General features: G+C 36.2%; 2 protein-coding genes across 2 annotated transcripts in view; one reads left to right on the top strand and one right to left on the bottom strand.

The window, feature by feature from the left end:
- LOC123869446 (polypeptide N-acetylgalactosaminyltransferase 2) overlaps positions 1 to 21,373 on the bottom strand; it is a 76,557-nt gene that overhangs the window by 19,884 nt on the left and 35,300 nt on the right. Inside the window, exons 2-5 of the mRNA XM_045912373.1 lie at positions 6,310 to 6,545; positions 5,646 to 5,744; positions 4,833 to 4,900; positions 1,877 to 2,064 (exon numbers count right to left, since the gene is read on the bottom strand). Of these exons, the coding sequence (XP_045768329.1) occupies positions 1,877 to 2,064; positions 4,833 to 4,900; positions 5,646 to 5,744; positions 6,310 to 6,545 (591 nt within the window). The remainder of the gene's footprint in view (positions 1 to 1,876; positions 2,065 to 4,832; positions 4,901 to 5,645; positions 5,745 to 6,309; positions 6,546 to 21,373) is intronic.
- On the top strand, positions 9,399 to 12,659 carry LOC123869454 (peptidoglycan recognition protein-like). Its single transcript, XM_045912381.1, has 4 exons — positions 9,399 to 9,570; positions 10,123 to 10,295; positions 11,317 to 11,485; positions 12,199 to 12,659. Exons 1-4 carry the CDS (start codon positions 9,525 to 9,527, stop codon positions 12,447 to 12,449), a joined length of 639 nt encoding a protein of 212 aa, XP_045768337.1. The 5' UTR covers positions 9,399 to 9,524; the 3' UTR covers positions 12,450 to 12,659.

Consider the following 21,373-nt stretch of genomic DNA (forward strand, 5'->3'; position numbering starts at 1 on the left):
AACAAAATCAGCTCGTCTACTGATGAAACTTCGACAAAATGGAAACCTATCATAAAAAGTACAACTTAAGTACCAATGTAATCCATCAATTTCTCAACAGGCCTGACAGTTTACAGCCTTCGTGATTGTCGTACACTTTGTAGCTCTTCGTCACAGAAATTGGATTCTAATAACACGTTGGCTCACCTCATACCAGTGGGTGTTCATTCCTTTCACTATTTACTCATTGAATTTAGCAACTTGGAGTTAAAAAACCGGCCAAGTGCGAGTCAGACTCGCGCACCGAGGGTTCCGTACTCTGGTATTTTTTCCGATATTTTGCACGATAAATCAAAAACTATTTAGCATAAAAATAAATAAAAATCTGTTTTAGAGTGTACAGCTAAAGCCCTTTCATACGATATCCCACTTGGTATAGTTATCTTACTTTGAATTTTAACACACTTTTTTTGTGTGATGTAACCACAAATTCACGCTTTTCAGATTTTTTACTTTACTTGTGCTATAAGACCTACCTACCTTCCGAATTTCATGACTCTAGGTCAACGGGAAGTACCCTATAGGTTACCTTGACAAAAACGACAGACGGACAGACAGACAGACAGACAGACAACAAAGTGATTCTATAAGGGTTCCGTATTTCCTTTTGAGGTACGGAACCCTAAAAAGTTGCAAAATCATAACATATCTGCATATTTAAATGTCTTTTTAAGATCGTGGTATGCAAGTGTAGCACCTTGATCTAGAATCAGTGACTTACCATCCGAACCTTGGTTTCGATGTTTACAAATGCGTGTGTATGTAAATGTGCCAATTTATATGGATGGCGAGCTATCAAATTGTTCTTACCTATACAAATTATTAAAAGCTGGTGCTTTGTAGTCTCATTTAAAAATATTAATATCTAACTATAGATCCTACCACCTCACCTTCTTAACAGGGCTCTCTCCGTCACTCGTTTCATACAATCGTAGTTCCAATTTCATTTGAATATTAAGCAACCAAAGTCCATGAAATTTTGCAGACATATTCTAAAAACTAATATCTGTGTCTGTGGTGTTTTAGATTTTTTCAAAAATATGTAGTTTTAAAATTACAGGGGCTTAAAGATTTGTATGAAATTTTTTAAGACCGCGTAACTTTAAAACCGAATATTTTAACAGAAATCTGCAAAACCACAGACATAGATATTAGTTTCTAGAATATGTCTGCAAAATTTCATGGACTTTGGTTGCTTAATATTCAAATGAAATCGGAACTACGATTGTATGAAACGAGTGACTGAGAGAGCCCTCTTAAAGAAATCAATATAGTGGTAAGAACCTACTTACCACTATAGGTAATCAGCTGATCTACCAATTTGGAAATTTTCATTTGACGATTGTACCTACATACTTATGTGTGGAATGGTAGATTCCCTCCTACATCAATGTATGCAATATGACTGCCGTCTTTTAACTAAATAGTTTTTGAGTACTCGCCAAAGATTGTGAGAATTTTTAAAATTAATGTTTCTACAAGTGTAAATTAAAAATTTATAACACCCCCGACAATTGAAGGTTACAGTAACTAGAAAAGAGCTGATAACTTTCAAACGGCTGAACCGATTTTCTTGGATTATAGCTAAGAACACTCTCGATCAAGCCATCTTTCAAACAAAAAAAAGTAAAATAAAATCGGTTCATTCGTTTAGGCGCTACGATGCCACAGACAGATACACAGATACACAGACACATAGATACACAGATACACACGTCAAACTTATAACACCCCTCTTTTTGGGTCGGAGGTTAAAAATTGAATGCTATGCGTATCGCATGCCTTAACTCTTGGGCTCAGTAACTAATGATCACTAAAACCTCGTCTAAGTACTAACCTCCTTTATCCTCTGCAGGAGGGGTTCAAGCCAGTGCGTGTTGCATTCAACATGGGAGTCCAGGAAGGTGAGGACGGGTGCTGTGGCAGCATCAGCTCCTTTTACTCTTGATCTCATGAGACCTTCCCGTTTGGAGTTCCTTATCACTTGGACTTTCCGTATCGCCCGCAATGCTGCGCCGTCTTCCGCTGCAAGAATCGCTATGGTTAGCGCATTGTGTACCTTGTATCTACTTAGTAAACAAGTGTAAATTATTAAAAATTTATAACACCCCCGACAAGTGAAGGTTACAGTAACTAGAAAAGAGCTGATAACTTTCAAACGGTTGAACCGATTTTCTTGGATTATAGCTAAGAACACTCTCGATCAAGCCACCTTTCAAACAAAAAAAAAACTAAATTAAAATCGGTTCATTAGTTTAGGAGCTACGATGCCACAGACATATACACGGATACTCACGTCAAACTTATAACACCCCTCTTTTTGGGTCGTGGGTTATTTATTACTGAAGGCAACTTAATCATTATCTTTTGACGATCTCCCTGGCGCAGTGATCTTTTAAGCGGCAGATCGTATCTTCAATTCAATTCAATTACCTTTATTGCGAATTTGGGCTAGTTTACAGATTTTAATACTATTGTTAGGTTCTACCTAATTCAACCTTACGGCATGGAATAATACGATAACAGTCATGAATACAAAATATCATTAAAGTTTTTTTTTACATAATTCCAAATAGGGAAGTAGAATTATTACTTCCCAAATATATTATGTAAAAAAACTTTAATGATTCTAAGTCTAAGTATTCATTTGTTATATCTAGTCAGTTATATAGTCATTAATAAAATAGTAACTTTTTCTATTAAAAATGTTGTGTTGGTCCGATATCCGACAGGGGCAGTTTCGGAATTGATAATTTCATCGTAGTGGAACGCTAAATCGCTTGGCGGTACATCTTTCCTGGTAGGGTAACTAGTCACGGCTGAAGCCTAGCACCAGACTCTCTCTTCTCATCTTGACATATCGCCAACCCACTACTGAGAACGTATCGCCTCTCAGAATGAGAAGGGCAGGTAGTCAACCATAATGACCCAGTGCCGATTGGCAGATTTCATACACCTTTGAGAACATTATGGAGATCATTCTCAGTCGTGCAGATTTCCTCACGATTTTTAAGGTCCAAAAAGGAAGGAAAAACGGAACCCTTATAGGATCACTTTGTTGTCTGTCTGTCTGTCCGTCCGTCCGTCCGTCGTGTCTGTTAAGAAACCTATAGGGTTCTTCCCGTTAACCTAGAATCATGAAATTTGGCAGGTAGGTAGGTCTTACAGCACAAGTACAGGAATAAATCTGAAAATCGCGAATTTGTAGCCACATCATTAAAAAAAAATATATGTTTCAATTTTCAAAGTAAGATAACTATACCAAGTGGGGTATAATATGAAAGGGCTTTACCTATACATTCTAAAACAGATTTGTATGTATTTTTATGCATAATAGTTTTTGATTTATCGTGCAAAATGTTGGAAAGGCTACGGAACCCTCAGTGCGTGAGTCTGACTCGCACTTGACCGGTTTTTTTTACTTTAAGCAAGCATAACTGTAGTGTATCTACCTAACTCAGAAATTTAAGAGTCGCGTGGCTACCAGACTAGACCAGAAATTATGAACCAGATAGAACCCGGGACATCTCACTCACAAGACCATAGTGCTTACCACTGTGCTAGGGAGGATTTCAAAGTGAATAATCCATTGTTACGAATTACAATAGATGCGAATAGTGTTTTGCTTCTCAGTTCTACTGGGCTTAGAAAATTGTAATTATGCGTTTGTTATGAACTCATTGTCTTTACATTAAATGTTTCACATTAAGAGCCGTTGTCTCTTCACAATGATGGAGCTTTGGCTGTGGCTAGACTAGATTTCTCAGTGAGATCTTACGTTTCTTTTCGTGTATTAAGAGTGCGCTACTCGATACCTTACACACAGTTTTCACTTTTCTCATAAAGTAAAGTAAAAACGGTAATAGCTTAATGATGAGGCATCGGCATCCTATTCAGCAGTCTGGGGTTCGATTCTGGGCCTTGAACTTTTTTAACGTAACGGTTTTATCACTTCCTTTAACGCTGAAGGAAAACTTAGCGAGGAAACCTGCATGCTGAAGAGTTCTTCATAATATTCTCAAAGGTGTGCGAAGTCTGCCAATATATACTTGGCCAGCGTAGTGGACTTTGGAAATACTCATTCTGAGAAGAGACCCGTTCTCAGTAGTGGCCCGCGATGAGTTGAAATGATGATGATGATGAGTGTTCAAGTACTGAGTTTACATAAATCTTTACATACATGGGACCAGTCTTACGTTCACACTCGTAAAATAAGGCACAACCGAATTGCTTTTTAAACGGCGCATTTAGGATAAATTGAGAAATAATTAAAACTGTTCGAGATTAATTTTATAGGCTTTTGTTATCTACAGGCGCCACTTTATGTAATGAAATTGGTTTCGTAATAATATTTAATGTAATATAGATAGGTAGATAAGCTTTTTCAAGTGTAGAGATTTCTCGTGGGACTAAGAGATTTGGCCTACCATGTCTGTCTCAGCTCGGTTCAGCGATTAACCGATAAGGCTTTGCATTTTCTTGTATTTTTGGGGTCAGTAAGTAGTAACTCAGTAAAATTAAACTAAGTACCTATGTACCTAGTTTTATTTAAAGCTTAAAGGGTTTTTGATAATATAACCCTTTAAAAAATATTGACCGCTAAATATTTTAGCAACAACTTAGCATACTTACGGAACCCAATCGCATGTTATGACACACACTTTACCAGTTTTTAACATCAATGTGTACCATATTGATCTAAGAAATTACTATGTTTCTTGGCGGAATTTTTCATTAGAATCTGTTTTCCATACGAAAATATACCTTTATAAAAAGTAAAAACTCATACTTACGATTATCACTAAAGTCGTCTACTAAAATTATTTCTTTGATCAAGTGTTCCGGACTCCGATTCAGTACACTGAAACAGAAAATTATATTAAAAACTTACTTACTTTCAATATTTTTATTGTTTGCATGTACATTATAATTAATACTTGAGTACAAATTGAAATTTTTGAAATTAATTTGAATAGTTATACTTATTTAATAGTAAATTATGAATACTTATTTATTTTCTACAATCCATACTAATCTTATAATAATAACATGATGCCCACAACTACATCCGCGTAGATTAAGGTTTTTTTAAAATCCCGGGGAAACTCTTCGTTTATCTGGAGATAAAGGTACTCTATATCAGTGTCTGGGATACAAGCTATCTCTGTAAAAACTAAGTTAGATGATGCGCAACTTCGTAAACCTAGACTTAGGTTTTTGAAAATCCCGTGGAAATGATTTGATTTTCTGGGACAAAACATGCAATGCAAGCTATTTCTGTACCAAATTTCATCAAAATCGGTTCATCGATTTGGCCAAAAAAGAGCTAGCAGGCAGACATACATATTTTCACTTTTATTTTTCATATCAGTGTGGAATATAATATTATCATAAAAGTGTAAATATGTTTGTCTGGCTGTGTATTTAAATATTTCCTTTTCACACTTCACCCGATTAACCGATTTTGATGAGATTTGGTACAGATATAGCCTGTATCCCAGAGATGTTCGTAGGCCAGGTTTATCCCGGAATATCTAAGGATTCCTATCACCTCGTACCTAGTGTGGTCCTATGTTGTAACTTGTAACGTTATTAAATGTAATTACCTGACGATAGTGCGCAGGAGTGTCGACCGAGCTTCGTTGTGGAATGTGATTATGACGCTTGTCTGAGGTAGCTCTACATCGTACTTCTTCAGTCGGCACCTGCATATCACAACAATAGATTAAGTAGGTAAGTAATTACCAGCTGCATGACCCCGAATTTCCTTGAGTAGAAATACAATTTCTTAGGGAATCTATATTATAGGGTAACTACAAGCATCAATCATGCAAAATTTATGTTATACTTAGCCTGTATTGACGAAAACTGGCTATTTTAATTTAGTAGGCTAATTTAAATTGACGTAATTTAGTGTTTCGATACTCGAAATCTATTAACGTTGTCGAGATGTAAAAAGAAAAAACTCGTACTTAGTCTACACGATTTTATAAAAAATGGCTAAAAACATAATGATAGGGTTTATTGTTTCGTAACGGGACCCTAAAAAGCTTTAAAAAAATTGGTTGTCTGTAAAGTCGGTTTACTGACGATAGTTGAACGTGACAACAAAGGCCGATTGTGCATCTTTGTCGCTCGTTCCGCGCTCTCGCTTGCACTTCAAGTCTTACATGGAACGCCTCAGAGCGAGGTAACGCCGCATGAGTCATGTTATTTCGTGCGTGCAGCCGGCTCTATCGAATTATAAGACGTTGTCACGTCAAAACTTACATAGCGTTTCTCGTGTCAGGCACTGCCCGGTTGCTGGATAAATTATCCGAAGCGGCCTGGTTGAATCGGTTCCGTACATAGGGGTCGTTATCCTTGGACCCCCCCGCCACGTAGCCCGCCTCGTCGAAGTACCTCCCCGTACTCCCGGTGCCATACTCCTCGGGAGAGGCTGGACTGCTCTCCGGCTCCTCAACATCTGCGTGTTGCTTTATGAGTCGAAGAGCTATGTTTTCTTCCTGTAACAAGAGATAGTAAGAGTTAGGTCACGAGTAATAGAGAGAGAGCCAGCGAAGGTCAGACCTTCGTTATTTTATAAAAGCTGAAAGTTTCTCTGCGTTTTGCAAATGATATTTTTTTTATTTAATAGGTACATAATAAAATAATAAATGGGTTGCCTGGAAGAGATCACTAAGTTATAAAGTTGCCCTTTGTTTTTGAATCTTTTCTGTATTTTATTCTTTGTCATAGTATTAGGCAATAAAGTTGTTCAAATAAATAAATAAATAAAATATTTTCTTCGTAACAATTTGTAACCCTGTAACAATTGTAAGTAATTTGTAAGTTTAAAAGTTTAATGGTATCTTCTAGCGGGTTGCCACGCCACTAAGTGTCTGGCAATGCGTGACGTGAAATTTTAAGGGTGTCTGGCAAAGGGTTGCCATCACTCTACGTGTCTGGCAATGTAAGACGTGATTTATAATTCTATTCCGAATTAAATATAAAAAAATAGACTTTAAACTGACATAAGATTTTTTAAACCTTTATTACTTATCTACCAAAGCCACCATGTCAAAACTTCATAGTAACTGGTCGTTCCTCCCTGCGTTGGGGACAATACGCAGAGAAATTTTCAGCTTTTATGAAATAATAAAGCTCTGGCCCTCGCCGTCTCTTTCTCTATACTACTTAACTATTCAGTAAATGTGAAGGCAAACGCCCCCATATTTCGTTGACTAGGTATCATGACATGTCATTTACCTTGACATAATATGACACCCGACCCCGAACAATGTATTAATTATGTAAATAGTCCATGTTATGGATCAAGTTCATATTTCGCAATCAAATGATCTCTTTTTGACTGGTCTTGATATACTTTGACCATTTAGATATAACCCATAGACAAATCGCCAGCTTTCATTTCATTATTTTATTTTTTTAATACATACAGTATTCACTAGTGACTAGATGATGAGCGCAAATTCTTGTTTTTTTAAAGAATCACACTAATATTATAAAGGAGAAAGTTTGTATGTGTGTGTGTGTGTATGTTTGTTACTCCTTCACGCAAAAACTACTGGACGGATTGGGCTGAAATTTAGAATGGAGATAGATTAAACCCTGGATTAGCACATAGGCTACTTTTTATCCCGGAAAATCAAAGAGTTCCCACGGGAATTTAAAAAAAACCTACATCCACGCGAATGAAGTCGCGGGTATCAGCTAGTATAAACTATGTTAATCATGTCTAATATTCCTCTTTCCCCTCCAACGAAGCGTAAAGCTTGTGCTAAGAGTAGGTACGACATAGTGCAACGGATGGGATTTGAACCGCCAATCTTTCGTAAGTTTAGGCTTTTAAAAATCCGATGGGAACTTTCAGGTTTGCAGGATTCCTCTCGATGTTTTTCTTCGCCGTTAAACAAAAAAATTATAGACTAGCACTTGGCTGCAATCAGACCTGCTAGCAAGTGATGACAGCCTAAGATGGAGCGCGCTTGCCTAGATGATGCCTATTAACTCTTGACATAAACGCACCCATATTAAAAGTGGAGGGAAAACGAGGAAGCAAATGGCTTCGTGGGTGTCCGGGGAATTTCACGTTACGTACGTATGCAGACCTTGACGATGCCTTTCGGTACGATGGTAGGTAGAAGCTGTTACTAACTAAGCTACCCCCGCATTTTCTTGACCAAGTTATGAATGGTTTATTATCAGATGTAAGTGATTATAAATTAACGGGTAGGATGGCTTAACATGTGGCGTAAATGTAGAAAAAAACCGAATGAAATCGTTAGTACTTACATAATAATTCAATGAGCGAAATAGATTTCTTTAGATGAGCAAGAAGGTATACCTAGTGTAGTAGTTGGCAATTTCTAAACGAACAGAGCGTATCTAATTTAACAGTATTTTCCCGATAAATCTTCTTATAATGTATTTTGTATTCATCAAGACGAACTGGTTTAGATCACATTCACACCTGATTGTAAGTGATGATGAATATACAATGCGTTAACCAGTTTCTACAAGTTTTTTTTAATGCTTTACAATAGGTATTATCGGGGACCGTCTTACCGGTATTTTTTTATAGTAAGTATAACCAAAGTACCGCTATGCTAACATTAAAAAGTAACAATGAAAAAACCGGCCAAGTGACTCACAGCACTGAGGGTTCCGTACTCGGGTATTTTTTCCAACATTTTGCACGATAAATCAAAAACTATTATACATAAAAATAAATAAAAATCTGTTTTAGGATGTACAGGTAAAGCCCTTTCATTTATATGATACGAGGTACGGAACCCTTTTGAGGTACGTAACCCTAATAACCTATACCTACATCCAGTATCGTTATCTTGATACCTAATATATATATATATTGTCAAACTGTCCATGCCACTTAGCCACAGAAAACTATTATATGATTTTCATGGGTTTAGCATAGGTAGGTACATAATAACAGAGGTAACAGGTGAAGTTTACGATCACGGACTTGAAATAGCTAGACGCCGCATAAGACCAACTGTGCTGTGCAACTGTGCTACGACGATGTTACGCGAGTCATATTTTAGTTTCAATCACCAAACAGACTTAGAACTCATAACAGAGAGAGGATAACTTTAATGGTTCTGTATCCGAAGGTCCCTAAAAAAGAGGCTTAATAATATGGTCCCGTTGGTACGGGACCCTAACATAGGCATTTGACGTTCTGACGAACGGCTTGCAGTATCTTGCTACGATAATTCCGTGGTTACAACAATATAATAAGTACTATATAGATATAATTCTCGGGGAAGTACTTTTTACCACCGGTCAATAGTGTCTCTTTATAAGTTAAGGTCACAGTATGACCTTTGATAAGAATGTGTGACAACAAAATAGCAACAAGACTTCATTTCTGTTTTACTTGCGCTTTAAAACACTGATTACACTCGAACTCTATACTTACTTAGTTAAATTAATTATTACTAGTCAAAAATTGTTGTGAATAAATGGATTACGCTATTAATGTTTTGACATGCCTTGCAATGGGGATTGGTATGTAAATTTGGAAATTTTAAAACAAGTATTAATACATAAAATTGTACGTAGGTAGGATCTCTTGGAAGTGGAAATTCCAAAACTGTAATTTACTTCTAATAATATGTTACCCATAACATAACATATTTGATACCAATAATATGTTACCCTTCACATATTAGGTATATTATTGATATCAAAAAATGCATTAGGTACCGAGAATTTGGCAGATCTGAGTTTGCAGTTTCTACGAGAAAATAGGTCCTTTGTAAAGATCCTATTCTATGACCTATAATGATAATATTGTCACTTTTACTTTGGTATTTACTGCTACACTCAAAGCCTGAAATGATTGTATTGAAAAATCGCGAGGTTTTGAACAAGGTCACTTTTGTTTTCAATGTGTGAAATTGACAGACGACATCAAACGAGTCGCAGGGAGCCGCTGAATTCAGGCGGCGTGCAAGACCGTGGCGCAAAGTCTCTACAAGAGACCTATGTGGACAAAGGTCTCAGTGGACGTCTATCGGTTGATAATGAGGATGTGTGATTTGTGTTGTTATTTTTCAGGTGATCCACCCTTTCCTATTTCCACCACCACCACCGTTTCTCCAGATCCTTTGAATATAGTATCGCGGAGGGATTGGTTGGCGCAACCCGCTGAAGGTGCACTGGAAAAATTAGAACAACCAATTCCATGGGTTATCATAACCCATACCACCACTGAAAGCTGTCATACGAGGGTATGTTCGATTGATTCTCTGAAATGGTACTTTTATTAATAGAGCAAGATCCTAGGACCGCCAGACATTACTTATTAACCCCCGACCCAAAAAGAGGGGTGTTATAAGTTTGACGTGTGTATCTGTGTATCTGTGTGTCTGTGTATCTGTGTATCTGTGTATCTGTGTATCTGTGTATCTGTGTATCTGTGTATCTGTGTATCTGTCTGTGGCATCGTAGAGCCTAAACGAATGAACCGATTTTAATTTAGTTTTTTTTGTTTGAAAGGTGGCTTGATCGAGAGTGTTCTTAGCTATAATCTAAAAAAATTGGTTCAGCCGTTTAAGAGTTATCAGCTCTTTTCTAGTTTTCTTGTAGAAAAGAAGGTTAGATAACCGTTAGGTTCTTAATATTATGTCAATAGACAAATGTCAAGCTGTCAAGATGGACGTTGCCTAAATACATAATTATTTATTTGAAAATGATGTTTTGGAAAACTCAAATACTTTGGATCGTCGGGGGTGTTATAAATTTTTAATTTACACTTGTTTTCTGAGAAACAAAATGTATGCGATAGAAAAGTATTGTATTAATATAGAAAAGTATAAGTGTACTTTTTACGTATATCTGCTAGCTTATGCCGACTTTTTCTTAAAGTCTGCGTGCTGATTTTTATGTGTGTCTGATCTATATATGTACATATATTATGTATAGGTATATTTATATAATGTACCAATAATTGATAGCGTCTCCTGCAGCCTAAACGGATAAGTTGATTTTAACAAATGAGGTGTCGTTATTAAGTAGGTATACTGGGTTCAGGGGGTTTATTTGTGGGAGCGGTCATGAAGATAAAAATATTAGAGATAGAGGAATTTCGTTCTTAGGTAGGAAGGCGTTGATTTTAAAGAAAATAAAAAGGACAGTTAAAAAATCTCATACACAGGTCAGAAAAACACCCGGCACTTTTCCGTTAATTAATAAAATTTTATAAGGTGTTTATTTTATAATTAATATAAAGTGACAACCCTATTATTACAGAGTGAATGTGTCCTTCGTGTGCGATTAATACAATCGTTCCACATAGAATCTAGAGGTTGGGTCGACATTGGGTACAACTTTCTGATCGGGGGCGACGGCTCTGTTTATATCGGCCGAGGTTGGGACTACCACGGCGCCCATACGCCAGGGTACAGCAAGAAGAGTATAGGTATAGTATATCTAAATATGATATAATTCTATAAGCCGAAACGGTCCTCATACTGAGGGGAGACTTATGCTCAGTAGTAGACCGGCAATTGATTGATGATGATGATGATTTTTAAAAAATTCAGATACAAGTTAGGCCTTGACTGCGATCTTATCTGATGGTAAGTGTACTGCTGTAAGTGTACCGCTGTAATGTGAATGTAGTCTAAGATGGAAGTGGGCTATAACTTGGAAACAGTATGGCAGTTTCATTAAACCCATACTTTGTTCGGTTTCTACACGGCATCGTACGGGAATGCTAAATAGCTTGACAGCACGGCTTTGCCAGTAGGGTGGTAACCAGCCACGGCCGAAGTTCCCCACCAGAGTATGATATCCGTGTTATCACTGCTAACAGAGTCCTAAGCATAATAACCAGTAGGTTCAACCGCTGTAATGTGAACGGCTGCAGCAAGATTTTAGCTGGTGTAGAAACCAAACCATAGGGGCATGGGCCGTCTGCTTTCTTTTTCTTTGAGAACATTATAGGAACTCTCAGGCATGCAGGTTTCCTCACGATGTTTTCCTTCGCCGTTAAAGCAAGTGTCATTTAATTGCTCCGTTACATAACTCCGAAAAGTTCGAGTTGCGTGCCCGGGATCGAACCCCTGGGACCTCTGGAATGGGAGGCGGACGTCTTAACCACCGCTTTTTCATAGACAATTTTTTTTACAGGCATAGCCTTTATCGGTACATACCGCAAAGACTCACCCACGAGAGAGCAAGTTGAAGCCTGTAAGAAGCTTATCAAGCAAGGCGTCGACCAACTCAAACTCAGCAAAGACTACAAGCTCGTTGGTCAGAGACAATTGATGGCTACTATGAGTCCTGGAGATAAACTTTTTGATATTATCAAGGAGTGGCCCCACTTTGCTAGCAATTTTACGATTTTTTCCAATAATATTATGTCACGTAAACGGAATTGAACTTTTTTTAATCAAATAATTGATCTTTTCACAATAAATCATAATATTGACATTTTTAACAATAATATTAATATAGTTAAAAAAGAAATTCATCAACTTTTTTCATCTTCGTAACATTCTTCTTTCATTTTTATTTTTTAAATAAACTTCTATGCATATTTGTCATTTAAATACTTAAAATCATGTAGTAAACCATTTTATATAGTAAATATTATTGTAAATTTCTATTAAGCCTTCATTTTAAAAATTCTGTGTATATCTTGTGTAATGTATATTTTATCTAGGTATAGTATTGCTGTGTACACCTATTAGGGGTTGTCACTTAGATTAGGATCTTTTGTTTTTATGTTTGGACCATTTTTAGTAACAACCTGTTTTGTGTACCTTTTCAATAAATAAAATAAAATAAATAACAAGAAAAAGGCTGGGTTCTGTAGCGTAAGTTTCAGTTAAAGCGAGATATTTAACGAGACCACACTAATATTATAAAGGCGAAAGTTTGTATGTGTGTGTGTGTGTGTGTGTGTGTGTGTATGTTTGTTACTCCTTCACGCAAAAACTACTGAACGGATTTGGCTGAAATTTAGAATGGAGATAGATAATATCCTGGATTAGCACATAGGCTACTTTTTATCCCGGAAAATCAAAGAGTTCCCACGGGATTTCGAAAACTTAAATCCACGCGGACGAAGTCGCGGGCATCGGCTAGTTTAGAGATATAACGCTGTCTTGGGGTCTTAGCGGATTTAGCTGAAATTTGGATTGAAGATAGATTATAGCCTAGATTAACATATAGGCTACTTTTTATCTTGGAAAATCAATAAGTTCCCACGGGATTTTTAAAAACCTATATCCACGGGAACGAAGTCGCGGGCATCATAGTTAGTATGTCATATAGGTATTTAGTACTTTGTATGGCTCGTGTAAGAGACAATTTGTCGTGTGATTCCAGATAAAGTGTTAAGACGATATCTCGAGTGGAGTCAACTGCGAGTGACGGTTAATTGCCGCGTTTCCCACAATTCACTCCGTTTTCGACGACGCACATAAAGAACGAATTGAATGACACTTTGTTCTCTTTTTCTCAACAAATTTCAACATAAAATGAGATATTTATTGGCATACAAGCTCTTGTTCGCGGTGTGGATCGAATGGGTTTTCCAGCAACTTATGGGGAAAGTTTAATTATATTATTAGAAGATAGTATTCAATGATAATCTTGAGAGCAATTTATATAGCTATAGGTATAACTTTATAAAAGGAAAGATTTGTTTGTTCGTTTGTTAGTAATCGAGTATCATGGCTGAGGTTTGGAATACCCTTCGCGACCTGTGTTTCCTACCAATTACAATCCGGATATCTTTAAACAACGGTGAATAGGCATCTTCTAGGTAAACGCGTCCCATCCCACTAACATCCCACTAACATCATCACTTTCCATAGAGTGTGATTGACGTCAAGCGCTTGCCTATTATCTATAATATTATAAATGCGAAACTGTGTCTGTCTGTCTGTCTCCTAGCTTTTCACGGCCCAACAGTTTAAACAATTTTGATGAGGTTTAGAGTTAGCTTACATCCCGGAAAATCGAAGAGTTCCCACGGAATTCTCAAAGACCCATTCGTTTAACCGATTTATATGATTTTCGGTACTGAGGTGGCTTGCGTGCCGGAAATTGACATAGGCAACTTTTTATCCCGGAAAGCAGAGTTTCCTCAAGATTTTAAAGAAACCTAAATACACGTGGACGAAATCACAGGTATCACAAAGTTATGAGTAAAACAAGTGTAAATTAAAAATTTATAACACCCCCGACAAGTGAAGGTTACAGTAATAACTAGAAAAGAGCTGATAACTTTCAAACGGCTAAACCGATTTTCTTGAATTTTGCCTAAGAACACTCTCGATCAAGCCACCTTTCAAACAAAAAAAACTAAATTAAAATCGGTTCATTAGTTTAGGAGCTACGATGCCACAGACAGATACACACATACACACGTCAAACTTATAACACCCCTCTTTTTTGGTCGGGGGTTAAAAAGAAATGGTGTTAATGTCATAGTACTCTACTCAACTCGTTAGCTAAAAAGGGAAGTGCGGTATAGCATTGAAAGTGCAAGTATCATTACGCGCATGAACTGGTGACCGTGACGGTTACGGTGCGTGTGCTCCACCGTTTATTACGGTTATGTAACGAAAAGAAAAGTCTGTTTGTTTATATCGATGTCGCTAAACGATGTGACTACTGTACTTATTAGCGCTAAAGCAAAACCACGGAAAGAACTAGTATCTAGGGACTCACATTTTTACTTTTAACTTTTCAATGTACCCTTTTTATTAACCCCCGACCCAAAAAGAGGGGTGTTATAAGTTTGACGTGTGTATCCGTGTGTCTGCCTGTGGCATCGTAGCTTCTAAACTGATGAACCGATTTTAATTAAGTTTTTCTTGTTTGAAAGGTGGCTTGATCGAGAGTGTTCTTAGCTATAATCCAAGAAGATCGGTTCAGCCGTTTAAAAGTTATCAGCTCTTTTCTAGTTACTGTAACCTTCACTTGTCGGGGGTGTTATAAAATTTTAATTTACACTTGTTACTTAGAGTTTTAGTTAAGTATATAAATATCTGTCGCCCTAGTTCTATTGTTTAGCCGTGGATAAGGTGATTGACCAATTTTGTATGCTAGATTTAAGTTATAGTTTTTTAATATGTAATTGCTTCCTGTACCAAATAAATATCAATAAAATAAATAAGGCCAGTGCGGTTAACACTCAAACTATTGGAGCTGAAAAAGACTAAGAAACTATAGCGTCAGTTTTGATGAAGGAATTAACAGATTTTCTTTAAAAGAAATAAAATAGTTATACATCTATATTTTATATCTTAAACACGCTCTTATAAATATTTATATCAAAATAGTGTAAAAGTTGTTATTATTTCTTCAACAAAAAAGTGATAAGTACGATATAATATTATTATTTTATTGTCAAGATATTTATTATTACGAATGGTTTTGATTTGATTCCGTAATAATACGCAATTCGTTATTATTAGACATACGTTCTTACGTTTTATATCAAAACAAAATAATAACGTTGCTGAATTGCGTTTGGTGTAAACAGCGAAGAAAAAATAAGTATCTACACAAAAATATTTTACTGTTGAACAAATATTTTTTGCAGATGGGAAATCTTTGGATGACTTTCAACATCTGCAAAAATAAACTTGAGTCGAATACAATCATTGGTTTGTTTTTCTCGAATGCAAAAAAGATTTATTGAAGTAAACCATTTGTTAAAAAATAATAATGTTTCTTTGTGTTTTTTCATTTCGTATAGAAATATAATATTATAAGTGCTTTTGAATCGTCAAAATAATTTACCACTGGTTCGGAATGTCGTCCCTACCGAGAAGCACTAGCAAGAAACTCGGCGGTTGCTCTTTTCAAGTGTTCAATTTATAATTATATTTGGGTAGAACTTGTGTTAGTTGTGGTCTCACTATAATTATTATGATCGAACTTATATACAGACATAATTAGATACATTATAATATTATACCCATCTAAACAAAATTGCTAAGGCCCGTCTTAGTAATTCACCACATCGAATTGCTGTATAAATTACTATGGTCACGGCAATTACATCCATCGAAATATAAACAGATAACATCTTTATAAAACGCGTAGATTTAAATTCAACATTATGCCACATTACTATACAAGTGTAAATTAAAAATTTATAACACCCCCGACAAGTGAAGGTTAAACTAAGAAATAGAAAAGAGCTGATAACTTTCAAACGGCTGAACCGATTTTCTTGGATTATAGCTAAGAACACTCTCGATCAAGCCACCTTTCAAACAAAAAAAAAAAAACTAAATTAAAATCGGTTCATTAGTTTAGGAGCTACGATGCCACAGACAGATACACAGATACACACGTCAAACTTATAACACCCCTCTTTTTGGGTCGGGGGTTAATAAAATAAGAGTGTTGTAAAATTCTCATTCATCTCAATTCATCACCAGCCTGGTACTAGAATGGCTTTCCTCTCAGAATAAGAAGGACTAAGGCCATTGTCACACTGGGCTATTGCAAAAACGAATAATAAATAATAATTATTCTATGGTGAACTCATACCTATAAAATCTCTTTGGATTGTTTATAGGCATTATTTTCAACATACCACCTACTCACTACTGAGCATTAGTCTCCTTTCAAAGTGAGCAGGGTTTAGGCCATAGTCCTCCTTGCTGGCCGAGTGCAGATTTCATTCTTCACACAATTCTCACTACATTCAACATCATGTGGAGCTCTCAGGCATGTAGGTTTCCTCACAATTTTTTTCTTCGTCGTTATAACAACTAATACATTTTAATCTATACTAATAAATAAGATTGAAGTGACTGTCTGTTTGAACGGGCTAATCTTCGGAACGGCTGAGCCTATTTTGACGGGATTTTCACAGACAAGTAGAGGATTAACCAAGGAGTAACATAGGCTGCTTTTTTAACCGACTTAATAAAGGAGGAATTGTGTTTTTCTACCTATGCACTGATATCTCCGAGATTTCTGAACCGATTTGCGTAATTTTTTTTAATCGTTCGAGGAACTTTGCGAAAATGTTCCATAAAAAATTTGGATTCCAACTCCTCAATCCTGATGCTGCAAGGGATCTGGCCAATCCACGCGGGTGAAGCTGCGGGCATAGCTCCGAAAAGGAAGAGATGCCTGCTCAGGATCGAACTTCGAACGCCCCGAATAGGCAGCCGATGTCAATCATGCCTACCTATTTATTAACCGACTTCAAAAAAAGGAGGAGGTTCTCAATTCGTCGGAATCTTTTTTTTTTTTAACTCTAGTAAGTTTTGTACTAAAAACATTTCAAGTATTTACAAGTACTCAGATCCGATATCAATCTTGATATTTTTATCAAATCCGCGAGGGAATTTAATCTCGCCTACACATTTGTATTTTGATACTATATCTACCCTCGCAAGTATCTCCTAATGGAGTTATTTTTAAAAATGCGGAGGTTGCTGCTATTTCTGAACCTCTTAATATCTGAATATATGAAGTTTTGAAGGGTTTCATCATAGCATTAGCATTTTATTCATTTTTAATTTATTTTAATCATTAAATAGAGTGACATTTTAGTTCATAATAGTTTTTGATTTATCATGCAAAATGTCGGAAAAATTACCCGCGTACGGAACCCTCGGTGCGCGAGTCTGACTCGCACTTAGCCGGTTTTTGTTTATTTTTTTTTTAACTACGCAAATCGTAGTTAAAAAAAAATAAACATCCATCTTTAATTGGCTAGTAAGGAAAAGTCTGATAATTTTGATAGTGAGAGTTAGTCGTGGTTAATTTCGACTCTAAGAGCAATGAGGACTTTAATGAGATCTAAGCATAACAAACAGCACAGCAACACCTTGTACCATTGCCGAATTCCTTGTTAGCAGTCAGTCATTAAAAACAAAATAAGAAACAAATACAATCACACATAATGTTTGATACCAAAACAAATTATTTTCCGTAGTTATTTGCTATTGCATTGATAAGTATGTAGTTAGCGATTTATTGCTAGACAGGTCGACAGCAAAAACCTGTCAGATAGTTACATATTAGCCTCTGAGATTACATGTACAGATCTCAAAGCTAAAAGTTGAACTTTAATCTTGTAACTGCGCTCGTAGCATTCGTAGGTTGTCCATCATTTTAGCTAGGTAACTAATTTGTAGCTTTTCGACGAAAAATAAAACTGTAGAACTATTTATTAGGCTTGCAACGAATAGTATATTCGGCAGTATACCGAATACCGAATATTCGGCGAGGCCCCTGACCGAATGGCCGAATATTAGGCCAAAGTATTCGGCTGGATTTTAGCGCCAAAAACTTGAAAATGATTAAATTATGTACCTGTTTTATGTACCAATGACTACTTAATAAATGATTATACAAGTGTAAATTAAAAATTTTCAACACCCCCGACCAGTGAAGGTTACAGTAACTAGAAAAGAGCTGATAACTTTCAAACGGCTGAACCGATTTTCTTGGACTATTCCGCGCCTACGATTCAAAGTATCTGAGTTTTCCAAAACATCATTTTCAAATAAATAATTATGAATATCTAGGCAACGTCCATCTTGACAGCTTGACATTTGTCAATTGACACTTGAATATTATGAACCTAAGGTTTATCTAACCTTCTTTTCTACAAGAAAACTAGAAAAGAGCTGATAACTTTTAAACGGCTGAACCAATTTTTTTGGATTATAGCTAAGAACACTCTCGATCAAGCCACCTTTCAAACAAAAAAAACTAAATTAAAATTGGTTCATTCGTGTAGGCGCTACGATGCCACAGACAGATACACAGATACACAGATACACAGATACACAGACACACAGATACACAGATACACACGTCAAAATTATAACACCCCTCTTTTTGGGTCGGGGGTTAAAAAGAAATTTTGATTTTGACCACAATTATTCAAATACATAGAATCCTCCATTTTTCTAATCCAGAAGATGATTATGTACCTGTGTTATGCACCAATGACTACCTAAATGATTATAACAGAAATGAAAATATGAATATATACGTAATCAATCGATTTTAATTTTTCATTTTACCAATTATTTCTCTATGACAAAATATATTATTTAAGTATTCGGTATTCGGCCGAATAATATGTAGATATTCGGTATTCGGCCGAATATAATAAAAGCAGCCGAATAGGCCGAATACCGAATAGTAACCGAATATTCGTTGCAAGTTTACTATTTATCATTTGTTTCCCATGAAATTATTGGGACAGGTAGAACACCATTTGGCTCTCTTTTGAATAAATAGCTAACCAATCAAACTCAATGAAATGTAAATATGTTCTAGGAACTAACACTTGTGCCTTTAACTTTCCAGATTTCCGTTAATTTCGAGCTCAAAAACGTTACTTTAAACTAGAATTTTTTATGGAAATGTGGCAAACCTTAGACACAGATATTAGTATTTACATCTGTCTAAATATCTAGAACATATCTACAAGATTTAATTGACTTTGGTTGCAGTATTCAAATCCGTATGAATCTACGTTTATATGGAAATTCCTCTTTTAAGGAATTCACTTGTGCGTAGAAAAAAAAATCTGGCACAATAGGTGGTTGACGCAGACCAGGCACCTAGGTGGTGAAGGTGAAAATCCTCTCCATGTATTGGGAACTTAATAAAATTCTTATTTATTGGTCACCCTAGTGCTGGTGGGAGCGGAGGCTAGACAGTCGCTATCTCCTTATTCCAGGCTCGCCGCAATGGTGGGTACAAGTATTCTGCAAACGGGTTTGGAAAGTCACTGCCGGAGCTTTTCTAGTCACGACGGTATTGCGGGTATCGACAGGCTAAGCAGGCTGTGCTTCTTGTTGAGAAATTAGCTATTTTCTCGATAAGTGTATTTGTTTTTTTATAAAAACAACCTGTTGCATTGATTTTTATGTTTTGCTCACTAAAATAAAACCTACCCGCGTCTCATCAAAATCGGTCTATGACCTTAGTCTCTAGAGGGCCACAGATGAACAATCAAACATAATATATATGTAGACAAACATAATAGCGTATAAAAATAGCGTAGCGTAGTAGTCGTATAAAAATTAGTGACTTTTCTAAATCTTATTTCCAATAACAACCAAAATTTAAAACTAACCCATTGCAAGCGGCTCTGATTGGGTCCAAGAGCTTGTCTATAAATTAAAAAATTGTTTTTCTTCTATTTTTGTATGAAAACACAGAATACATCTACTTACCAAGTGTCAACAGTATAGTTCTTACAGTTTCGGAAAAAAGTGGCTGTGACATTCGGACGGACAGACAGACAGACAGGACGAATCCATAAGGTTTCCGTTTTTTGCCATTTGGCTACGGAACCCTAAAAACCCCCCTCCTAGTGATATGATGTAGGTCTCCTATTCGGAAGATTAATGGTTCAAACTCGGAAACGCACCTCTGACTTTTCAGTTACTTCTTTAACGGCGAAGGAAAACATCGTGAGGAAACCTGCATTTCTCAGATTTCTGCATAATGTTCTAAAAAGGTGAAACCTGCCAATACGCTGTCGGCCAGCGTGGTGGACTATAGCCAAACCCTTTCTCACTCTGAGAGGAGACTCGTACTCAGTAGTGAACCGGTAATGGGTTGATGACGATGATGATGATTGTAAATATTTACATAACTTCCACTTTATGAAAGTAATCACCATTTATGTTAATCAATAACCCCAATTAACAATGTTATAACATTCTAAGCTTCTAATCTATTCGTAATACCGTGTTTAAAATATCGTTCATTCATTGAAACTTATGATTAATCACTCATTCAGACGTCAACTGGGTTATGAGTCGTAAGAAAATAATCAATCATTCGAATGTATTCACTGTGATTATTTTATTTACAACTTTCGATTTTTTTTATTTACCTAATATGCCTTTAAACTATATCTAGTACCCTAGTAGGTATTTTAATATGCATAAACCATATCTATGGCATAAACCGACTTTGTCCACTATTGCAAAAGTAAATCTATACATATAATAAAATTGTAAAAAAGTGGTGTCTGTACAATGGAAATATATAAAAAAAAAGTAGCAGGGGTTGTTATTATATCGATGCCGAACCCGAAATCGTAATATTTTTTTTGTCTGTTTGTCTGTTGGTCTGTGTGTTTGTGCACGCTAATATCAGAAACGGCTTATTCGATTTATATACGGTTTTCACTAATATATTGTAGTAATAATAAGTATTTATTTCATGTCAATCGGTTCATAAATAAAAAAGTTATGTCAATTTAAAGAATCACGGCGAACATTTTTAACGTACATGCTGCCCGAAAAGTCACTATTCCACGCGAACGAAGTCGCGGGCACAGCTA

The sequence above is a fragment of the Maniola jurtina genome, chromosome 11 (genome assembly GCF_905333055.1).
Source record: "Maniola jurtina chromosome 11, ilManJurt1.1, whole genome shotgun sequence".
NCBI lineage: Eukaryota > Metazoa > Arthropoda > Insecta > Lepidoptera > Nymphalidae > Maniola > Maniola jurtina.

What these genes read in the sequence shown, in the direction of transcription:
- LOC123869454 (XM_045912381.1), top strand. Translation starts at nt 9,525, where the DNA reads ATGGATTACGCTATTAATGTTTTGACATGCCTTGCAATGGGGATTG. An exon ending in CTGAAAGCTGTCATACGAGG is followed by an intron (nt 10,296 to 11,316) that starts GTATGTTCGATT and finishes CTATTATTACAG; the next exon opens with AGTGAATGTGTCCTTCGTGT. An exon ending in GTACAGCAAGAAGAGTATAG is followed by an intron (nt 11,486 to 12,198) that starts GTATAGTATATC and finishes TTTTTTTTACAG; the next exon opens with GCATAGCCTTTATCGGTACA.